The sequence below is a fragment of the Solea senegalensis genome, linkage group LG14, assembly GCF_019176455.1.
Source record: "Solea senegalensis isolate Sse05_10M linkage group LG14, IFAPA_SoseM_1, whole genome shotgun sequence".
Taxonomy (NCBI): Eukaryota; Metazoa; Chordata; class Actinopteri; order Pleuronectiformes; family Soleidae; genus Solea; species Solea senegalensis.
The window spans coordinates 4,079,623-4,094,292 of NC_058034.1; the positions used below are offsets into that span (position 1 = coordinate 4,079,623).

The following is a 14,670-nucleotide window of genomic DNA, read 5'->3' on the forward strand; positions in this document are numbered from 1 at the left end:
CAGACCCCCTGTAACCACCAAGCACAACACAGCATACTGTAAGTCATTCATAATTTCCATCCATACATCAGCTGTGTGGTTATTGGCTGATCCAGCCGCGCACTACACGATGAATCAAAACTGAGACAAATTCCAGCTCGTAAATCCCCGAGCTTCATGTTTTATTGTGAAATGGACCCCATGCTTGAATGTGGAGTTATATTATGCTTTTTTTTAAAGCTCTTCGGACCATTAAACCAGAAACACCGAAGCACTGAACAGTGGTTGCTCTTTATTGTGATCGGTTTCTGCGTGCGTTTGATTCCGCCAGCAATTCCACTTTATTTTTCATCCACTTTAAATCACTTGTATTTATGATCTTTGGCGTTATTGATTTTCAAATCATGTTTTCCATGTTTTTTGTTGAACTTTTGTCTTTTCTTCCACTTATTTCAAAGCCGAGCACAACAAGAACGACAGAAGTGTTTGAAAATGTCACCAATCTGCAAAAAAACAATACAAACTCAATTTAACTTTTAGAAAACCTGCATTTTTTCAGATCCATTGAGTGTTTTTTTGTGGATAAAAGGGGCCACATCAAAGGAAGTCATGCAAATCCTTCCAATTCTGTCACTTCTCTGCATAAAACCATCAAATCCAGTCCCACAGTTGCATGTTCAATTCAAATTAATCCAAGCTGTGGATTTAACCAACCACAATCTAATGCAGGGGCCTCAAACTCAAAATGACTTGGGGGGCCAGTGAACTTCCAGAACAGTTTGATGGAGAATTAACTGTTAATTAATCATTCAAATCATATCTTAATAATCTTTCAAGATGTTGCAGTTAAAAATTATAATTAAAACACTGTTTTATTGAAGTGCACATAAGGCATCAACACAACACGTGGGATCTGCTCAGCAAAAACAACACACAGACAATGTTCGTGAGGAGCTAAGTGACCTACAAAGATATTTTTCTCTATAATTTAATGTTGAATTTAATAATGTGATAAACATAACATGATATATTATTATTATAATAATAAAAATAATGTTCGCTGTTGGTCAGTTTGGGCCAATTTTCATTAGAATTATAAAATAAATGCAGGGCTGCAGGACATCGACTGGGGGGGGCTGCATGTGGCCCGCGGGCCGAGAGTTTGAGACCCTTGATCTAATGGTCACAGTCACAGTTTTTGCCGACAGATAGATGTGATCATATCTGACTCCAGATGTACAAGAAAGGCAGAATTTTTAAATTTGTTCACTCCTGCGTGGTTGAGATTAGGTTACATTGCAATTTCAAAATGGTAATTGTGGAAAAGAAAATATTATATTATAAATCTGTGGGATCATTTCCCCCCCCGGGAATCTTCACCTTATCAAATCTGGCCCTTTGGACACCCCTGATCTAAACCAAGCAAGAACCTAGTTTGACTATTTGATTATAAAAGAGGGCATAAGGTCACAGCTGCTGCTACTTAACACTCTCCTCATTTGCATTAGCGTTCACACAAAGTGTCGGATCATTGACGTCCACCACCAAACATCTGAGCAGCTCACCTCAGGGCAGAACACCTGAGCTCCCTCTGTGCTCAGCACTCCTGAACCACAGACACCAGTCTGTGATCTTCTACACTGTGCTGAGCCAAGAGAGAGAGAAAGTGTGTGTGCGTCTGCATGTGGATGGCTGTTAGGAACACATGTGCTTCCCTTTGACCAGACCACTGGCTTAGATTCATGCCACACCGGTTTCCTTCGTGAGCTCTTCAACAGGCTGCGATGAATAAGAGTCTGAGCTACGAGACACTTGAAACGCTGTGTTGTGTGTCAGGAAGAGCGATAAAGAGAAAAGGAGGCCAAGAGAAGCCCAAACACTGAACCGTGGCATCTTTATTTGAGCTTAACATGACACTGATGGTTCACTGACTTCCATCTGATGCAGCACCTTCCCATCTGCTTACATTTTAAGTTTTCTGAAGCGACAGCACCTGCAGCAAAGGTTTCATGCTTCAAAAATCAAACACATGTTTTAGAAAAAGGCCTAGAGACGTAATGGAAATCAAACACTGTTCTTTGCACATAAGGCATCAACACAACATGAAAATAAAGTTGATTTATGTCGTCAAATCAACGAGTCAATAAAACACGTGAGGACACGCAGGAAGGTGATTTTAGGTGAGGAAGCTTTAAATCCTCTTTCAGCAAAAACAACACACACACAAGGTTCTCCAGTTAAAGGTTAAAGGTTAAAGGTTAAAAATGAGCAGGCTGATGACTGAGGGGAGATCTCAGCAGCACGAAAAGAGGGGAAATGGGAAATAAATGGTTCCCAGACCAGACAAAACTTTTGTTGCTTATCATCCCTCACATACCTAATCTTTTCAAGGTGAATGTAGCTCATCATGATTATGGCAGGTGAATGCTCAGATTTCCAGTTTAAAAGAACCAATGTTCACTTTTTTAAAAATAAACTCAAGAACCACCATTTTAACCTGAGATGTATTATTTATTTGTACTTTTTATTCAATTTAGCGGTTGGACACAAAGTGTTTTATTCTACCCTTGAGTGTCCTTTAACATTCTTACCTCGTGTATTTATTTATTTCATTAGATTTTATTTTTTTATATCTCTTTGACCTTGTTCGACCTCCTGTTTAGATCAGTCTCAGGGTTTTCCCGAGCTCGTGGCTGTTTGTGAGCGTTTCCTCACTTCCTTTCCTCCCTTCTTACTTACTCTTTTTGTTTTTGCTGGGTGAGCCAGTGGGTTTCTTTCTTTGAGTCTGTTTTTTATCTTGTCAAGCACTTTAAATGGCATCGTATGAAAAGTACATTATAAATAACGTTTGATTGATTGATAGTTTGACAGCATAAACAGCTCCTGACCACACCCACCCCACAAGAAAGCGTGTGACAAAAATATCAGTAACTGTTTAAAGAAATGAAAAGAAAAAAAACCCAGAGGTAGAAGCTCACACAGTCAGAGTGGCAGCATTAGTCAGAAGTGGAGCCTTTGTGTGTGAGTACGTGATTAAACCCACCACATCCACTTCCCCTCGATTATCATCAACCCCCACTGGCCTGACGCCCGACCCTCCACCACCAGCCCCAGCAACAGCATATTCTTACTAGACAAACACGGCCTGAACGCCGCGGGCCGCTGCTGCCCACAGCCGCCGGCCGAGCGCTACCACTTACGATGACATCACCGCTATTTAAGGAAAATTACAGTAGATGGAGATGCAGACAGTCTGATTTCACTGATTTCACTACAGACCCACTGCTGCTGCCTTTCCAAGTATACCACACAGACGAGTGTGTGCTCATTCACACACCTCTGGTTGCCAGATTGGGTTTAGGTTTTCTGTAAGTAATCCCTCTACTGTTCCAGCAGCCGCAGCCATCGGCTCCAGACTGCGAGTGTTTCTCTATCAGTCTGAGGCTTTTCATCACCTGAGTGGAGACAGGAGATGTTTTTGTTACCACACGGCAATAAATTAGTCTATAGTTTACAGGAGCCCGTGGACTTCAGCTCGCTCCTCTGGTACACGATTAAAGGCACTATTTCTTCTGCCTTTGAGAGTGTATTTGTTTTTTTAGGACCCTGATAATGTTTTCTCAGGCCCTGTGTGTGTTTCAGGTTGATTGAAAGTGAAGGCACATGTGTCTTTAACATTTATTTCAAAGGGACGCCCCCTTAGGGACCGTATTGCAATCAAGGCAGCTATACACTTTGAGACGTGTGTGTGTGAGGTTGGTCCTGGCCCTTGATCCTGCACATTTCCTAAAAGTGCCTCCTTAAGTTAAATCTAACATTATTATATTTTATTAATATACACTCACCTTACTCACTTTATTAGGTACGCCTGGCATCTGATCGTTCACAGAACTGTCTAATCAGCCAATTCACATGGCAGCAGCTTAAAGCATAGACATGATGAAGATGACCTGCTCAAGTTCAAAGCGAGCGTCAGAGTGGGGAACAAATGTGATTGAAGTCACTTTAAACGTGGCGTGTCTGCTTGTGCCAGACATGCCGGTCTGGGAAACTGCTGATCTGTTGGGAATTTCAAGCATAAGCATCTCTAGGTTTTACAGAGAACGGTCCGAAAAAAGAGAAAATATCCAGTGAGCTGCAGTTCGCTGGGTGAAAATGTCTGCCAGCAGTCAGACGAGCGTGGTTTGATGTGATGGAGACACCACAGTCACCACACTGAGTGCATCTCCTGCCACATTACGAGGTGTCCTGCGTGTCTAATAAAGTGTCTGTTGAGTGTATTTATACTGTGTAATTATCAGTGGCAGTTGCTGGTATTTGAAAGAGGGGAAGCTCATTTCAGGCCCAGTTATTTCTACATAAATTCTTATATGAACTAACAACCAGAACAAGGAAAAGTGATAATTGTCTAAAAACGTTTTTATTTACATTGAAATAACACACAACAACCAGCTATTTGTCTGCACAAAATCTACACAGGGCTGAGGCAGAAAAGGCACGGTGGCAAATTGCAGTTGTAAGAAATGGATTGTCTTTACTGGCTGGTTACACTTATTACAGCTACCATTTCTTTTTAAAGAGCAGATCACAATATAAAGGACAACAGGACATTTAGAGACAGTCCCACTGTGTGGTGTCATTTCATCAAGATCAGGTCACACAGTATCAAACCCACTAAATGCTTCTGCCTCGTTAGATATTGAAATGAAAGACCTTGCCCTATGATATTATTGTCTGTATTGGCTTTCAGTTTCTGTCTCTCTTTAATACTTGCTCCTCTCTCCTGATATAACCATCATATCCAAGGCCCTCAGTGGCCATAACGCTCTCTCCTCCATCTCGTTGGATCTGTGCGATGATTTCTCTGCTGAGCTGTTATGACAGAGAAAACAGCTGCTGTCTCTTCTCCCGCATTCATCACTCTAGTTAATGCAACCTACGTCTTGTTATGCCCAATTATCAAATGTGGAGCGTGTCCTATTTCATTTATATGAATTTTCTCCCGTCATCATGGGAGTGAAAGTTAACAGGATTGTGCACGGTGGAAGAATAACGCTCTGAAATTGGCAGGTTTTCGTATCAACAACAGTGGATGAACAAAAACCTTTCATACAACTTGTGTGAAAGTATATGTCATAACCTGCAAATTACCACATTCGAGGTAGTTTATGGCGCAATCATAATAACAACAATGTTTACGGGTGTTAATAATACAAGGTTGAACAACCTTTGATTTACAGGATACTTTAGAGATGTTATGTTAAAACACAAAAAACAAGTTTAAAATGAATGAATACTTACATACTACGACATAAAACAGTAGACTAATGACGACAACAGTAGGCTTAATAGTCCTCTATCTCCTGGCACCCTAAACTATTATCCCTTTAACACCGAGCGTATCACAGACGACACATTTTCCCAAGCGCCGGCAAATCAGCGTCTTTGTCACCAGAGAGGAAAGAGTTGGAAAAACGCCTTTGCATAGTTTCCATTTTTTGGACTGCTTTTGGACATTGAGAGAAAAACTCAAACAAATGTTATTTTAAATATGTTTTATACTGTTCAAATTTAGTTTTTAATGCACAGTTTTAACATGCCTAACTGCCAGATATTTATAAGTTATTCTGGTAAAATGGGAAATTATGTATGTATATGTGTATATACAAATACATATATATCTATATCTATATATATATATAATATCGTGCATTCCTACTTAACTAGCGAGAGCTAGCTTTACCGGGTCCAAGACTCACCATTGTTTCCTTGAGACAAAACACAACTATGTTTATGCACAACTATTATGTGCTAAAAGTTAAACACATTTTCATTTACACGTTATAGGTTGTTTTTAGACTTTTTAGACTTGTTTTGTTCTATTAATATCCTGCCGTTTCTCTTTTGTGACCTTCAGTAGACACATTATTAATGACAGCAGTAAAACTCTGGGCCTAACTGGTTTTGCAGCTTGTGCTCTGACACACATTTATTGGGCTCATGTTGGACACGATTTCCAGAAGTCTGCATGAATTGTCTCCTTCAGTTTTTCTAGTTGAGGGAATTATGCTGTAACCTACAATGTAACCTGCAATCACAATGATGAACAATCATTCTTGTTGAATGATGTAATGCAGTCAAGGTGTTGGAAGATTAGCAGACAATTGTGCAGGCGTATACCTGTCCTGTCTAAAAGAGTGCGTGGTGTTTTATGAGGCATTGTGTGGTCAACAGAATAAAAAAGGCAGATGCCAGCAACCCGCTGTAGCCACGGCTGAGATGGAAAGTGTGGCATATAAATGAAGGCATCCCACTGCAAAGGTGCTGGTATTTTTTCCACTGCTGCCAGGGTTATTTTAATGAGAAAGGACCTTTTCTAATAGATGGAAGAGACAATGGACATGGTTCCATTTCCACCCCTGTCTGGCATGTCTGGCATTCAGCAGGAGGTCACTGTGAATATGAGGGAGAAGCCGAGGGACAGATCAGATTACCTGCCCTGAATAAGAAGCCTGAAGTCCAAGGGATAACACTGACACCCATCAATCCTCTTGTTTTTGTCTCACTATTGTTCTCACTTAGTAACGCTTTCTATTTTCTCTTCTGTACATCTCTATCTCTATCCCTCTGTCGTCTATCAGGCCTGCTTGGCTTTGGCCTTGTGTCAGTTTCAGTATCCAGTTCAACTTTGTATTTTGCATTTTTAAAACTTTTTAAATTCTGAGTTGTTGCGCCAACATGTTCCAGTCGGAGCTGTGAGGTCAACAACTCAGCTAGTCTTAAATGTTCTGTGTTCCAATTTTTAAAAAACGAGGGGTGACAGAATCTGCCCAGAACGTTGAGTTTTCCACTTTTGTGCGTTGACACTAGAGGTCAGCACATGACATCCGCTACAGAGCTTGTTTGTCAAAACATACAATTATTAGCTGTAGTTCTCAGTGTGTATGCTGTGTAACCTGCTGTCTATAGGAATCTTACAATTGTTTGCACAAAGACTTTAGCTTCAAGCTACTTAGGCTAACTGCTAGCACTTCAGTTAGAAGTCGCTAGCAGTCGCTCTCCAGTCCCGCTCTCTCCTTCACGCTGGTTTTTTTTTAACAACATTTGGTCGCTAAACTAAACTAGCATTTCTAGCCGCGTTAGCCATTACTGCCGCTTCTGACTGATGATACCTGCCGAGCTGTAGACGTGTTTGTCCCACCCCCCTCGCGGTTATTGGCCGTCGACAAATATCCCAACCCAGAAGAAGAATACCACCCACTTCTATTGGCTCATTATAGACAATCGTCGAGGATTACTTCTGAATTAATCTATTAGAATGCTGCAAATTCTACCTTCATTTTATTTGTTGTTTTCACATGATTGAATTCTATTGGGTTTCAAATCAACTTGGACTTTGACAAAGTCATCAGTTAACGTTTCTTTTGCCTCTTGTTTTCTCTCTCCTCCAGGCCTACCCTCTCAACTCTTTAGCAAAGAAGCAACCAACAGTGCTGGTGATCTGTGGTCCAGATCAAAATGGCTCCATTGGCCTGGTGTGTGCCCGCCACCTGCGCATATTTGTAAGTAAACCACACGTGCAGCACAAATGAGTCATCGCAAATACAGCCGTTTAGATCGTATCTCAGTCGTAGAAAGAGTCTTCACCCACTTAAAGACTAACGGGGGCTCCTGTATACAGGCCCTCTGTGCTTTGCAGGATTTCACTCCAGCTCCTGTAAATGGCTCAGACACGTTATCCCATTACCTTCTCTGCAAGCACACTCAGACAGCCATGATATCATGCTATTGTTACTCCCATTAAAGCCGTCTGCGCCTTACGCTCGGCAGCCACCATATGAAGTCATGAGCATGAGGTCTGCGCCTCAGCTGCCACAGACTGACCGTCAGTTCAAGACAATCTGTTTTTTGGAGGCAGGACTCATCCTCTCCAAACACATTACATGGCTAAAACGCTATCCTTTAGAGACTGTGCAGTTCATTTGAGTGCACGACGCCGGCCCATTCCTCTGGTTTGGAGAGGAATGCATCTATAGACTTTACCATATGTTTCTGACATGCTGGATTTACATTGCATTCATTTATAGCTCTGATTAAAACCACATAAGACAGACTTTGTTTAAGTGCAGTCATAGTTCTCCGTGGAATCTCTCGCTCCTCTCGCGGAGTGGTTCACCTCCCACTCTTTTTCCCTTTTAACTCCAAGGATGAGGTTAAAGTTCATCTATAGAGAGGTATATTTTAAGATGTTTGTCGATGTTAATATTCCGTATGCTGCTTACTTCATCTGAAAGTGTCCTCTGTCAAGCAATACTATCAGGACTGACTGAGGGAGCGTTCAACAGTTTTAAATCAGAATTTGAAAGAAATAGCGCTTTTGTAAAAACATTATACACTGTTTCCATCTTTGATGTGCTTCATCTGCCATTTTTATGATGTTCGATGACAAACTTAAATAGGCCGACTGAGACCACACTTGTCTGAGTTTGCGCTGACTTCAGAAACCTGAGTACTTACTTTGGACTGTGGATCTTGTGTAAGAGTGTATGTTTTTCATGGTGTGATGTGATTCCTGTCGGCTGGGAGACACACGCATGTACACGCTAGACACAAACATTAACGCGCGCACACACACACACACACACACACATGGCTTTCAGCGCCTGATGCAAAGCTGTGAATGTGATCAGACAGAGCATAGAAAAGAATGATCAGCTGCAGACGAGTGGGCCAGCTCACTCCTCACGTCACTCTGAGATGTTCGTGTTCACAAAATCAGGTTGTGTGTGTTGTTTATCTTGTAAGGAATCCATAAAAACATACGGCAGCATACCAGACAACATTGATATTCTTTGATTAAAGTGGTGGATGAGTATGTATTAAAAAAAAAATACCCCAAAAAAGCACAATATTATTGTAAAACAAGTGGACCCAATGTTATATTTGGCTCACTACATGTGCTTCAGTCTCTGTGTGGAAACTTCCCATTTGTGAAGCGTGTCTCGTTTTAATTGGCACGAAAGAAATTGTCATTATATGTGGTTAAAATCAACTGACTGGAGCACACAGTTGGAAACTTGTGTTTCAATGGAGGTCAAAACTTAAGCAGTCGACATCTTCTCATCTTCTCGTTTCATCGTTTCTTATTGACCTCATTCCTTTAGTGGGTTGAACATAAAAAAACACAACAACATAATAATACAAGACAGCAGCAGCATCCCTGAAGGAGAGGATGTATAACCTTGTTAGATGAGAGTGTTGACTGGAAAAAGACCCTCTCTGTGCCCTCTGCTTGTTTGTGTCTCACGGCTCATTTCTGTTCAGGCTCAGTAACACTGACAGACACGTGGGCTCTTCGTTTCACACCATGGTGTAACTGCTGATGAGGTCAAGGCCAAAGCCCAGGGGAGACACACACACACACACACACACACACACACACACATGCAAGAGATTGTTTTTGGCTCAGCTGCTCGCTGTCTGCTCTGTGGAGCTCATGGTGGAGATGATGTCAGGTGATCAGTGGCTGTGGTGCTTTGATTGGTTTGAGATTCCCCTTAGGACGCAGAGTTCTGTCTCACCTGACAGATCACTTCCTTCATAGAGCAGCTCACCGCTCGCCCACCTTCCAAAGAAACAATCTCCACCTCTGTAGTCATTTATGGGATGAAATATTTAGTGGGCCCGTGTGGATTCACTGTCCAGATGTTAAGACACAACATGCAATTCCTTTTAAATCAGATTTACAACATATTACCTCACACAACATACTTTCACTGGGTATTGAGTAATGTAGATTTTAGTTTACTTTTGTTTTGTTTGCCCAGACTTTGAGGTAATGTCTGTGAGACTTGCCGCTTCTCCTTGTAACAACAATAACCCTTATTGAAAGCTTAAAGCAGTGCCTGGAGAAGTATTTCAATAATTAACCTGAAGAATGGTACCAGTACGACACAATACACAGCCGATACAATGCAACTGTAAAACTCCCTTTATTACCGGTGAGTCACCCACTAAAAACGATTGTTCCGCAGAGCAGAAGTTTTATTATGTTACACTTTTGCATTCATGCATCAACAAACATAAAAACTCCACCTGGGTAAGTGGTTGTCAATGATTTAAGGTTAACTTTAGGCTAGTTAAATTAGTTTGATTGCTTGTATCATTACTTTACTTTTGGTTGAAATGTATCATGTTTTTTCCATAATGAGGGAAATTAGCTGCCAAATACTAATATGTAATGAAGCTGAGAACAGAGAAGTGCTGTACAGTTACATCTAAATTACACTTAATACTCAGCTTCATTGTTGCCTCACAACCAAGGAGGTCACCGGTTTGAATCCCGGTGTGACTGAGGGCCTTTCTCTGTGCAGTTTGCACTTTCTCTCCAGGTACTCGAGCTTCATCCCACAGTACAAAAATCATGTAAATAGTGGACACTCTAAATGAACTGTCGGTGTGACTGTGAGAGTGAATGTGTCAGCCCTGCGATGGACTAGTGGCCTGTCCAGGGTGTGACCTCGTGCCTTTTGCCCTATATCTGCTGGGATTGGCTCCAGTTCCTCCAGAGTCAGTGAACCTTCAAATTTAATAACTTACACTAACATGATGTGAGGAGGGATTTTTTTGGACAACGCATCAACAACACTCGCATAGACATTAACTGGTTTCACATGGAATATGACATATGGACATTGTCCAGAGATTGTCTGTCAGGGCTGTATGTGAGAGCGTAAATGTACGCAGAGGTTGTTCTGGATAATCTCCAGAAATCCTCCAGTCAGGTGTCCGGAGTGTTCGGGCCTATACTGCACGGCTAATACCAGATAGTGTCCTTCTAATATTCTCCTTCTGCTGTGAATCCACACTGCCAGACAGTCTCACGCTGCATTTGTCATATTCTGTATGTAATCAACAGAATCCAAAGAATGTCCGGGACCCAGATTTTGCCAGGTCTCGTGACTATGCAGAGGTCGCCGTTTAGCACAGACCTTTCAGACTGCAGGTGTCTGGATTTCTACTCTTCTCCGCCTCCGGTTTAGTAAGAAAGAAAGAAAGAATTCATTCAGGAAACAGACTGGAGAAATCCACAACTGCTGATATCTTGTTAACAGCACTGTCAGGCCAAAAGTACAGCGATAGATCATCCACGCTCAGTCACGTCAACCTTTGTAGAAATCACTGTCTTAGTTGTCGAAAAATATGCTAAATTTTCCCTGTTTTTTCCTCTTTCCCCCTCATCCCCTGTAGGAATATGAGCCGACCATCTACCATCCTAAACGCTCCTCGCACAGTCTACACCAGGATTTCACGGTTCAGTGTGAAAAGATGGACATTCCTTTCCTCTCCTATCTCCCCACAGAGGTCAGCAGCGTTTCGTCTAACACTGTGATTTATTTGAATACATTTTTACATTTTTACAATTACAACTCTTTTACAATTGAACTTTTGAAAAACTTTGAAATCCAAATTTAATTTAATTTTTTTTTTTTAATCTGAGCACAATAATAATACAGGCCTGCAGAGGTGCAGAGGTTTCTTTTCTGTGCCACTAATGAAGATTAGACTCACACTTTTAATACTCATATACTTATTCTTACTTATTCTCTGGCTGTGGCTGTGAAAACAGATCCCCATCTTTAAGTGACTCCAATATGGAATGGGAATAAAATCAATTTCCACTTTTGTCTGCAAAAGCCACAGCTTTTAGCAATTTGCAGAGATAGTCAAAGAAAGTGGGTATTTTCCAAAGTTACTGTGTGTTTAGTTTCTTCGTTGTGTTACCATCCTTCCACTGAAGCCCAGCGAAAAAAAACACAAAGAAGAAATGTTGTAGAGGAAAGACTGTATCTTTGGAAGAGACACATTTGGGTTGGCTTACTCAGCAGGAATCAAGTTAAAGTTCCATGTGTGTGGTTTTAGATTAATGCAGGCATTTATTTCAAGTGAGTGATAATGACTAGATAAAAACAAAGATCAGCTACAGCCTCGCCACCCCTGTTTTTGAAATGTTTTTAAAATTCACTCCTGAGCCAATTTGCTAAAACCTATACTTTTTAATTATGTTTTTCAAAGGGGAGCTAACCCTGGTTTAAGGTGCATTCACACCAAATGTGAAGTGAATCATTGGCATTTTCTTACATGAGTAACACGTGGAATGGGCGTGGGATTCTTTCCACCACCGACTGACTTCAATCCTTTGTTCACATTCAAACATTTTAAAGCTAAAACAGTTCTGCGTCACGGCACCATCTACTTTGCGTCATGTTTGCTTTACTCTCTCCAGGCAACACATCTTATAAAATCTCATTGTGCCATATACTCACGTCATATTTGGTGTGAATATAATGCTGTTTTGCTCACTGCATTCCGAACCGAAATAGCACCACTCAATTGTTAGATGCTGTTAAATTCAGAAGAATAAAGGCTTCATTCGGCCTCTGAATGATACCCACGTTTAACCTGCATCAAAATGAATGGATGGCCATGCACCACAGGTTGGGAACCACTGATTAGAGGAAGTTCATTTGCGCAAACTGAGGTGTTCTTCTGTCCAGGTGCAACTCATCAACGATGCCTACAACTTAGTGATTGACGCCATGCTGGGCCCAGATGCAGACTGTGCCAATATTAAGGAGCCTTACCCTGGTATTCTGGCCACTCTGAAGCAAGTCAAGATCCCCATTGCCAGTGTGGATGTGCCCTCAGGTGGGTTTTCATTCGGACAGTCAGAATTAAAAAAAAGTATGAAAGACACGATAAATGATCCTCCAGGCTGGAGTTTAAAGGTGCATGAGGTAGATAAATCTTATGCTACTGTCAACTTATCATAATACGTAAATGCCTCTATCTGTGTGTCTCAGGTTGGGATGTAGAAGAGCCAAGTCAGGACGGGATAAACCCAGAAGTTCTCATCTCACTCACAGCACCAAAGAAGTGCTCCATGAGTTTCTCGGGGAAGCACTTCTTGGCCGGACGTTTCCTGCCCTATGACATCCAGAAGAAATTTGAGCTTAACCTCCCAGACTACCCTGGCACAGACTGTCTCATCGAATTGTAACACATGGGAAACATGAGAGCCAGTGTGGCCACACCTCATTTTGACAAAGTTAATCAACTTGTTTTGTTTTGTATTTTATAGATTGTTACTGTGACCTAATGTTCCCACCTCAGTTGTGTAAAACAAGTTACGTCTTAGCCAAATGTGCTGTTGAGCTACAGTAGAAGGATGATATTTAGAAAATTGTGGTTTGAGTCGTGTCTCTTTAGGGAATGGAATAAGGATTCTGTGTGTCATTCTAATTGTACAAGCTGTAGCGTCGCACCGTTTTCTGATTACTTTGCAGAACACAGACATATCTGACTTCTTCGTCGGCAAAGACGACAGAAGTTTTGTAAGATGCCAATATGTGGAGTTTTATTTTTGACCCTTGAAAACTGTCCTCAAGCTTTTATATTCACATATTTAACCCAGTCACCATTTGTTGCCATTTTAGATTTGTGCAAACCACATTGGTATGAGCTCACAACGCTAAAGCCAAATTAGACGACATGCCTATCGGTCTTATAGTTTTAACCACTTCTGGCACTTTTGATAATAACAATTTCCTGGATTATATTAGATTTTGGGACAGTGAGTAGTCTGTATTTATATTTAGGCACAACAATCATTTGGTTAGGGCTAGAAAAAGATGCAGAATTGGTCTATACCTGCGGTCTTGGCCTCACCCAAGCCTCAGATTCTTCAGAACAAATGTTCTTGTCATTTTTTAAGTTGCCACAATATTAAATTCAAATATTTGCACAGATTGTAAAAATGTAAATGTTCTCTATTGTTTGCAGAAAAGTAAAAACAGCATTGTGTGTTTTTGGGAGACCAGGCTGAGTGTGAGGTGATGAAGGATGGCAGTTCCAAAAAAATTATGTTTATGTCTTGTTGGTCAACTGCACCTCTGCGTTACTACTGTTTCAGTTATTTTGTTTGTAAGGTAAGAAAGGTCCAAGTCATTTCTCACTGTTCAATAAAAGATAAATTCAAACAATGCTTCAGTTTGTTTTACTACGCTTTACTACAGCTGCAATGATTAATTTTAAATTTGTTATATTAACACATTAGAAGGATGACTATAAAATGGCTAACTATGTATAGTAGAATGAATAATAATATGTAATAAGGCTGTTATGTTAATACGTTGTTTCAGCTTTTTCCACTACCCAGACACAAAGAAACATTTCTGGACAAGCATGCACACACTTTCACACACGGAAAAGTCCTGATAACATTTATTCTGGTTATTTATATTGTCATAGCTATACAAGCATATTTTGTGGTGATGTGATAGTGATTCAACATCTGGCTTACGGAGATAAAATTTGCTTTAAGTCCAGCCAAGTCAAATGTGTTTGTATAGCATATTTAAAAATGACATAATCTGGCCACGTGTTTTTCAAGACAAAAGACAAAGTAGAGGCAAACGGAGTCAACAGAGCAGCCACAAGCAACAAAGAACAGACAGAAAAAAAAAAAATCACTCAAAAAGTCATAGGTTAGTATGTTAGTATGTCATCTAAATCAGTCAAAATGTCATAGTTTAGTATGTCAGCCCAAAATGTTACAAAATGTCATAGCTTAGTATGTCGCTCCAAATGTGACAAAATGTCAGTGAAGTTTAGTATGTCGTCCAAAATGTG

General features: G+C 40.8%; 1 protein-coding gene across 1 annotated transcript in view; it reads left to right on the plus strand.

The window, feature by feature from the left end:
- Positions 1-14,018, plus strand: part of yjefn3 (YjeF N-terminal domain containing 3) — a 38,001-nt gene extending 23,983 nt beyond the window's left edge. Inside the window, exons 3-6 of the mRNA XM_044044730.1 lie at positions 7,431-7,541; positions 11,230-11,343; positions 12,537-12,687; positions 12,843-14,018. Of these exons, the coding sequence (XP_043900665.1) occupies positions 7,431-7,541; positions 11,230-11,343; positions 12,537-12,687; positions 12,843-13,039 (573 nt within the window). The 3' untranslated portion in view covers positions 13,040-14,018. The remainder of the gene's footprint in view (positions 1-7,430; positions 7,542-11,229; positions 11,344-12,536; positions 12,688-12,842) is intronic.
- The last annotated feature ends 652 nt before the right edge of the window (positions 14,019-14,670 follow it).